Source organism: Elephantulus edwardii, unplaced genomic scaffold, assembly GCF_000299155.1.
Source record: "Elephantulus edwardii isolate Elephantulus edwardi_28Jun2011 unplaced genomic scaffold, EleEdw1.0 scaffold00075, whole genome shotgun sequence".
Classification (NCBI taxonomy): Eukaryota; Metazoa; Chordata; class Mammalia; order Macroscelidea; family Macroscelididae; genus Elephantulus; species Elephantulus edwardii.
The window spans coordinates 867,435-876,897 of record NW_006399825.1 but is presented as its reverse complement, the minus strand read 5'-3'; the positions used below and the strand labels follow the sequence as shown (position 1 = coordinate 876,897).

Below are 9,463 nucleotides of genomic sequence, written 5' to 3'. Positions count from 1 at the left end.
TGCAACAATAAATGAATGGAAATCCAAAATCTCTGTAAATGTTCATTAAAATTAATAACTTTTTTTTTAAAAAAGAGGGAGAAGGGCTGCCAATTGGGCATGGAACTTGTAAAGAGAATGAACTGTTTCAAATTCAAAGATGAAAGAAGAGAGATGTTGATGGTGATAAGAATAAATAAGAAGAGTTCTCATAATCTTCTTTACCTCTTTCTATTGCCCATCATAGCCAGTGCTGGTTCTGTGATGCCCTCTATCGACCTCACTTGCTATTTCTTGGATTACTTTGCTTCTAGGTTGGGTCACCAGATATTCTGGCACCGAGCACAATATAGCAAATGAAACCAAAACTTGTGCAGAGCAGATTGACTCCATTGTAGTCTAGCAGCACATTATCTGGCCTGTTTTCTGAGCCATCTCTAGTTTGGTTCAAACTACCCAACCAACCTTTTGACTGTTAGTCACGTGCTTAGTTCACATTCAAAACCCACTGTCATGAACTCAGAGACTATTCATAGCTGACCCTCTATTGTGTGTCTGAGGCTGTAAGTCACACGGGAACAGGTGGGTCGTATTTCTCTTCTAAACTGAGTTTGGAAGCTTTTTTTTATTTAATGAACTAAATTATTTAGTTCATTTAGTTCTTTTAAATTCTGTGAAAATTATCAGTAGAGTCATCTAAGCTTTGGAGTGGTAGACAGGACAGAGAGTAGGGCAACCTTGATTTCTAAGTTCACCTGGATCTGTTGTTACCTTTTCAATCCCCATATCAAGCTTTGACAGTACCTGCAGCTGGCCCATTAGCCCTGACAATGCTCAGTTTTCTCCTCTGAATTATATGATGATATCTACTTTCATCAAGTAATCTTTTCAGCTTGCAACGAAGAAACTTGTTCAAGATGCTCTTCTCAACAATGCCACCATCTTCCTGTACCAGTTCACCACTACCCAAGAGCTTATGTCATTAGTTTTCCTAACTCTTCAATCCTGTGCCAACTGATAAAGCAGTGATTTTGGAGCAAGCTGGTTATCTGGGGTGGCTCAGTATTTTTTTTTTTTTGTCACAGCGTTTTATATGGAAAAATCTTAATGTGCACGCTTAATACATATCATATTCTTTGTATTTCTTTATGTGGTCCTCATAATTGAAATCTAGAAAATAGGCACAGATATTGCATCCACATTTTTACAGTATGGAAAACAGAAGTTCTAAGTAGCTCAGCTCTCACAAGCCAATGTGGATACTAAAGAGCTGAGCAGAGACAAAGCTAGTCCTATCAAAAGTCCAGGAAGTCCTTGCCTGTTCAACATCATATAAAGCACAAGTAGAGACCTAAAGTGTAATTTGTCTTGAGTTATTTGACCTAGTTTATACTCGGGAATATGAACCACAATTTTAATAGAATTAATCTTTTTAGTCTATATAATATCAGTTTTTGCCTCTAGCAGATAAGAGGAGTAAGGATTTTGAAATTTCTTCCTCAGTAGCTTGAGAGGCCTTTTCCTCAAAGCTCTGGTGAAAAGGTGTCAAGCTCATGACTGGTCCCTAGATTGATTTCCTGTGTTGATTACCTTTGAGTTCCTGTTTGAAATCACTTACATACTGAGGGAGCTCTGGTGGCCTACTGGCAAGAAGCTGCACTGCAATCCCGGAGGCATGCGGTTTGAATCCACCAGATGTTCTTCTGGAGAAGGAGGGACAATCTCTCCTGTACCAGTCAGATGTGATTTGACAGTACACACATAAAAAATAATAAAATAAGACCATTTTTTAAAAAAATCACTTACATACTGACTCCTGAGAGTTAATGTAGGATAAGAGGCACTATCCACCCATCATCCACTTGAGTGGCACCACCTCAACTGATATCATAGCTTACTTCCTTCAGCCACGTCAAGAGCCAGAAAGAAGCACTTCTCTCATATCCTCATTATCACTCTTGTCCTTTTCTGTTACTTACCACTAATTTGTTGAAGATTATTCAGAGAACTGGTGGATAAGGAGTTGCTGTGCCAACCCAAAGGCAGATAGCTTGAATCCACCAACTGCTCCAAGGCAGAGGGTGGACAGTCTCCTTCCATGCAATCTACAGTCTCTGAAAACCCTCTGGAGGGTGAGCTGTGAGTTTTCAACGATGAGTCTTAAGCAATCTTTTATCTTAGAGAAGAAAACTTTACCTTAGTTGGTTAGTAAAAATAAAATGCATCAAGTTATTACAGGCAAGATAAAGCATGGCAGTCAATAAAGTGCTGCAGAGGGGACAGAGGGAAAAAGAAATACCTGAGGAATTGCACCAGAGAAAGCCGGTGTGCCAAGAGCACCCTGGAATGTAGGTCATGGTTCAGTAAAAGTTAACCCACACATTTAGATAACACCTTTCCTCATATTAATGATATGGTAACTAGCAAGTTGGATTATTTCTACAGTTTTTGCTCCTCTAAATGGCTCAGCTTCCTACATTATTGTTCAAAATTATTTTTAGCTTCCAGTTAGGTATTTCCTAGACTTGTATTCCTAAATCAGAATTTTCAGATCAGAAAAACTAAAACATTTTGGGTTAAAATTTTGCTTTGTGGGTTAAATCTACCTGATGCATGTATTCATTCATATTTTAAGTTTGATACAAAAAAATTAGTGCCATCTTCTACTGATAGATTTTTAATGGCATTTATCAGAGATGTGATACTGGATAGTAGGGACCTTTGGTCTCACTAGAAGTATGTCATAGACCTTTCCTTTTTTCTGGCCTCTTGCTTAGTCTTCAACAGGAACATGGGAATGTGTGCAGGAGTAAACATCATGGCTGTTTTACATAGTGAATTTCCTATCTGCATAGGTTTCTAGAAAACCCTGGACTCAGATTTTCCTTTTTCCACTTCATGGATCTGCATGTATATATAATGAATGTTGTATTGGGTTGTGTTTTATTTTTGTTTTGTTTTCTTTTTTTCTTGTTACTATGGACATTGTGGCATTATGGAAGAATAATCAAACAGTATTTGTCCTAGAAAGTTAGGTTGGTTTTCACTGGGGTAATAGAATGCTAGGACTAAAATGTTTATCCAGTAGGTGGCACTCTTAATCCTTGCACTCAGAGTTCACAGTTTAAACTTCCTTTGCATTGGTTACAGATCATAACAGAATCCACGCCACTGACGTCTTACATGCTGTTTGGTATCTTACTACACAACCTATTCCAGGACTTTCAACTGTGATTAATGATCATGGGTCAGCAAGTGATTCAGGTATTTTATGAATTGTTTTTGTGTCCCCTTGAGAAAGATAGAATCAAAAGACTATTTGGGTTTATCACTTCTCCGCTATTCATTTTTAAGAAAATCAAAGCAAATGATAAGAGTTGAATATTTTTGAAAGATTTCCATTGCTTCCATTTTCTTTTCTCAGATTCTGACAGTGGATTTACACATGGACATATGGGATATGTATTCTCAAAAATGTATAGTGTGCCAGATGATAAATACGGATGTCTGTCTGGTAATATCCCTGCCTTAGAGTTGATGGCACTGTATGTTGCTGCAGCCATGCATGATTACGATCACCCAGGAAGGACCAATGCCTTTCTGGTTGCAACTAGTGCTCCTCAGGTAAAATCTTTAGGTTTTGATTAGGAGGAATAAATTAATATATATTCTTTGTCCAAAGAAAATTAACTTTCTAAATAAGCACCAAGGAAACATAAGCCAAACTATATCTAGTAATTGCTAAAATTCTTAGAAGCTGTGCTAATTCCAAAAAGATATCAAAAAGATCTTGTTTTGGAATTTGTTTTGTTTGTTCTTGGTTTGTTCGAAGATATTCTTGGTAGATATGCAACTTTTCTTAACTCCTATGGGGATTCCTTCTCACTGTTCTTAGGAAGAAAAACTACTTGAATCAGTGTTAAAGGACTTCAAGGAAGAAAATCTTACCTACACAAAGTCCCTTTCTGAAAAGATTAGAGAGCCAAATCTTTTTTGTACTTTAAGAACATAAAACCTCTTTGTTCTTAAATCCCATTCCTTTAATATATATTTGTTTTAATTATGACTATACCCAATCTGTTGGTTGGAGCTCTGTTGGCATAGTAGGTTACCAAAGGTCAGCAGTTCAAATCCTCCAGTGCTTCTATGGGATTCTTCTCTTGTTAAGATTTAAAGCCTCAGAAATTTAATGGACTCAGTGGAAGTAGGTATCTCTTGGTTGATAGAAATAAAAATTCTCTTTGTTTCACTTATTTAAGAGGAATTTAGATTACAAAACAGTATGTAGACTTAAAGGAGTCAACTTCATGTATATTTAAGCTAAGTAAATATATAATCACTATTTTTAGTATAACTGTACAATAAAACTCAGTCACGTTTCCTTGATTTTATTATCTAGGCTTATGTTAATAAGCCTCACTTTGATGTTCTGTTTAGAGGATTTACAGGTCAATATAGTAATAATGGATTCCAGTATATTGAAGATGATGTAGATGGCACAGAATAGGGCAAGGTTCAGATCCATTATTCATGGGGTTGCTATGAATCACGATCAACTTAATGGCACCTAGCAACAACCACCACCATACAGAGTGCCATATTTACTCCCCTCCCACCTTGTTTGTCTTTTGCCCTACTTTCTCATCATTTCCAACAATGTGCCTTAAAAATTAGTATATTTCTTTAATCTATCTGATGGCGTTGTGACAAGGAGCTGTGCTGCAATCCCAGAGGTACACGGTTCGAGGCCACCAGCTGCTCTGTGGGAAAAGACTGAGGAATCTCCTCCTGTGTGATTAACTAACTGCCTCTGAAAACCTGCCAGAGGGTCAGTTACGGGTCAGTTCCAACTCTATGGAACACAACAACATGTACAATAAAAATTACCCTGATAAATTCTTTTTCTACTTACTTACTGTTTCCTTCACACACTAGAATTATTTCATTATAGAGAGATGGACAAATCCTCTCACTAGCCCCATTTGCCATTCAAACTTTCCTATGCTCCTATGCATTCTAATTTGCTGCAATTTGTCATATTTGTTTATATGTTTGTGGTTAATCTTTCCTCCTTGTTCTTATGCCTTCTTTACAGTCTGTCTTCCACATTCATCATCAAGCTCCCTGTAGGCAATTTTCTTTTCTTTTGCAGATTTCCTCATCATTATTAGAGAGTTCCAAACATGTAAATGATGACTATATATTATCAATTACTAGAGAGAGGGTAACATTGCTTGTGGATGATTGTGGGGTAGGAATATTTTAATTATGGGGTTCGCAGGGAGTTCACTCATCTCTCTTAGTTATATATGTGTAATTAAGGTAATTTTAGTTACCTCCTAAGGATATCAGTATATTTATGTGTATACATTGTTCCTGTGCCCTATAAAGAAATATGGGGTGGGGGGAACCCACCTAACTCACTTAAAATAAGTTAATAGTCCTCATTTGCAAGGGTAGAGCATAAAAGAAAAGGACTTTCTATTACAAAAACAACTTAAGTTAAAGGAAGACTAATTTTCTTTTAGTCACAAATAAATTTTTTTTAAATCCACTGCTATGAAGAAAATAAATAAATCTGAAATAATCAGGAGTCACAAGATTGTATTTCTTGTTTCATAAGCAAGAACAATTTTGAAAACGTCTTGTTTTATATATTTTTTTTAATTTCTTTTTTAACTTAAGAAATTGAACTCTTCATTCTCTTACTTGCCTAGGCGGTGCTATATAACGATCGTTCCGTTTTGGAGAATCATCATGCAGCTGCTGCATGGAATCTTTTCATGTCCCGGCCAGAGTATAACTTCTTAGTTAACCTTGACCATGTGGAATTTAAGCATTTCCGTTTTCTTGTCATTGAAGCCATTTTGGCCACTGACCTGAAGAAACACTTTGACTTCGTAGCCAAATTTAATGCCAAGGTAACTAAACCTGCACCACTCTTAAAATTTCAGCCTTCACATTGAAATATATCTCAGCTGAATTTGCCATTGTTTTGGTTATTATGTGTCAAATATGAAACTGCAGTATTTAATCAGATGCAGATTGATAGGTAGGTAGGTAGGTAGGTAGAAAGGCAGGCAGGTATTGATCCCAATCTAGAAACCTGAGGAGCTGAGGTCCCATCTGTACATACTCTACTTTGTGCTAGAGAGGAGTATTCAGATTCTAGCACAGTTCTATATATTGTGGAGGTTGTTAATTTTATTTGACTTGTTCTTCTCCCTAAGGATCTAACAAATTCCTGGCAGGAGCTAAAGTAAAATGACTAAATCATGCAGTTACATTGTGAATATTGTATTAATGTTATAAACAAAATGTATGTGAATGGGAAACCGATTTACTTTGTAAACTATTGCTCAAATCACAATTTAGGAAAAAAAGGCAACAGAAGCAAACTTGTATATGTCCAGTATAATGACCCAAAATCATAATTCAGGAAAACAGAATATTAAAGATAATTTACAATATATGCTCATTTTTATAGAATGTATTGTTTCATTCTATAATTAATATTATTTTATCTGTTATTCTTTTCTATTTTTACTAATTATTTTAATTTATTAAACTCCTAGTAATATTCTATATAGCTGAGGATTCCCTTAATACAGAATATTCTGATGCCCACATAGTGTAAGAAAATGAACATTGTATTATTTTCTCTATCTCTTGTAAATGTTTTCTTTGATTGAGACAAACACATTTTAATTTTGTCTTTTAAACAGGTAAATGATGATGTTGGGATAGATTGGACCAATGAAAATGATCGTCTATTGGTTTGTCAAATGTGTATCAAGTTGGCTGATATAAACGGACCAGCAAAATGTAAGGAACTCCATCTTCAGTGGACAGAGGGTATTGTCAATGAATTCTATGAACAGGTAATAAACTTAAATGTTTAACCTAAATTTAATCTGTTAATGAACCAACTAAAGCTTCCATAAGCTCTCAAGTGTGAAAATTATATTCCATGCCCATACCACTATCGGAAAATATGCTAGCTAATTTCTATCAGAGGGTCATTGTTGTTGTTGTTGTTGTTGTTGTTGTTGTTGTGTACCATCAAGTTGGAACTGATCCATAGCTGACTCTCTAGTGGCCTTTCAGAGGCAGTTAATGGCACAGGAAGAAATTGTCCATCTTCCCATGGAGCAGCTGGTGGCCTCAAACCACATGTCTTCGGGATTGCAGCCCAGCCTCTTACCAATTAGGCCACCAGAGCTCCACTAGAAAATGAAATATATGAAAACTGGGCAACACTATACACATAAAACTCTTAGATCAAGAACTCAGGGAATAAGGATAGTGAACAATCTAATGTGATAGTGGATGCACCTATAAAACACTGTCTGTTCTAGATTTGTTTATAATAATAGAAGCTAAGGAGCCCTGGTGGTATAGTGGCAAGAAGCTGCACTCCAATCCTGAATGCACACTGCTTGAGTCCACCAACTGCCTTGCAAGAGAAGGATGCACAATCTCCTCCTGTATGACTAAAACTTGCCTCTAAAAACTTGCTATAGGGTCAGCTGTGAGTCTGTTCCAACTTGATGGTACACAACAATAACAATGGAATATGGACAAAAGGACAGGGATCAGGAACTAGAAGAACAAGAAAAAAGGTGAAAATATTCACCCTGGAAATGAAAATATAATTATAAAGGGTTATTATTCCCCACTACTTAAAGAACTGACATACAAATATAGGGTTAGGTTTATCAGAAGATTGCTAAAGAGATTTAGAATGATAAATCTTATAAAATAATTTACACAGGGTCTAAGTTATAAGAAACATTCCTTCTCTACTTCCTTAAAAACTGTATGAATACAAGGTCCCTGTGAAAAGAAGATGGAAGGAGTACACAGAGTCAGAAGAATTTCATGAAACGCATACAATCAAGAGGCAATGGTGATGAAGGAGGAAGTTCAGGCTGACCTAAAAGAATTGGCAATAAACAAGCCCCCAGGAATTGATAGAATACCACGCAACATAATTTAACAAACAGATGCTGGCCTGGATAATACGCACCAGGTTGTGCCAAGAAATCTGGAAGACAACTATCTGACCAACTGACTGGAAAAGATCCATAGCTGTTCCCATTCAAAATAAAGGGTGACCCAATAGAATATGGAAACTACCAAACAATATCACTAATATCCCACACAACAAAATCCTGCTGAAATTTATCCAAAAGTGACTGGAGAACAGTACATTGACAGTGAACTACCAGAAATACAATATCAGTTTAGAAGAGGTTGTGGTACTAGAGACATTATCACCAATGTCAAATCTATTTTGGTTGAAAGCAGAGAATACCAGAGGAGTGTTGGCCTGTATTTCATTGACTATAAAAAAGCATTTGACTGTGTGGATCTTAACAAATTATGGCTAACCTTGAGAAGAATGAGAATCCTAGAACATTTGATTGTGCTCATGTGATACCAATACTTGGATCAGGAAATTGTTCTCAGAACAAAGAAAGGAAACACTGCATAGTGCAAAAAATCAGGAAAAGAGTGTGTCAGGGATGTCTCCTGTCTCCATATCTCTTTTATCTAATGTGGAAGAGATCATCCAGGAGGCTGGGCTCTATGAGGAAGAATGTGGCATCAGGATTGGAGAAGGACTAATCAAAAACCTGCATTATGCAGATGATACAACCTTGTTTACTGAAACTGAGAAGGATCTGAGCGTCTTGCTGCAGAAAGTCAAGGACTGTAGGCTTCAATATGAATTGAAGCTCAATATCAAGAAGAAGATTCTTACCACTGGGCCAATTGACAGAACCATGGTAGGCCCCAGCACTCAAGAAATCAAGATGAATTGCACTGGGAAAATCCGCTGTCAGGGACGTCTCCAGAGTGCTGAAGAACAACGATGTCAATCTGGAGGCTAAGGTAAGGAGGCCTGATGCAAGCCATGGTCTTTGAAATTACTTGCTAAGAGCTGAACAGTGACTAAGGATGACAGAAGAAGAATTGATGACTTTGAATTGTGGTGCTGTAAAGAGTCTTGAACATACCATGGACCACCAAGAGAACAAACAGGTCTGCCTTGGAGAGGATTAAACCAAGTTTCTCTTTGGAGGATAGAAGTTTTCATTTCTGTCTCACATATTTTGGGCATGTGCTCAGGAGGGACTGGTCCTTAAAGAAGGATATCATATGTAGGATGGAGGGACAATGCAGGAGAGGAAGATTCCAGATGACATGAATTGACACAGTACCTGGGGTAATGCAGGTAAATGTGTCGGAGTCAGGGATATTGGCACAGGATACAGCAGAGTTCAGAGTTGTTTTATGTAGGGTTACTATTAGGGCAGGTAACTCAATGGCACATAACAACAGCAACAATATACTTATGGTCAATATCATAAATAAATATGTATTACTGAAGACACCTGAAGAAAAAGTAAAAGATGAAGCACCTTACAAAGTAAATTACTATGGTGATGAAAGAAGAAGTTCAGGCTGCTTTGAAGGA

General features: G+C 36.9%; 1 protein-coding gene across 1 annotated transcript in view; it reads left to right on the top strand.

Annotated features, from left to right (window-relative positions):
- The window catches only part of PDE3A (phosphodiesterase 3A, cGMP-inhibited), a 458,178-nt gene that overhangs the window by 425,604 nt on the left and 23,111 nt on the right, over positions 1 to 9,463 (top strand). Inside the window, exons 11-14 of the mRNA XM_006889065.1 lie at positions 3,130 to 3,243; positions 3,404 to 3,603; positions 5,697 to 5,900; positions 6,705 to 6,860. Of these exons, the coding sequence (XP_006889127.1) occupies positions 3,130 to 3,243; positions 3,404 to 3,603; positions 5,697 to 5,900; positions 6,705 to 6,860 (674 nt within the window). The remainder of the gene's footprint in view (positions 1 to 3,129; positions 3,244 to 3,403; positions 3,604 to 5,696; positions 5,901 to 6,704; positions 6,861 to 9,463) is intronic.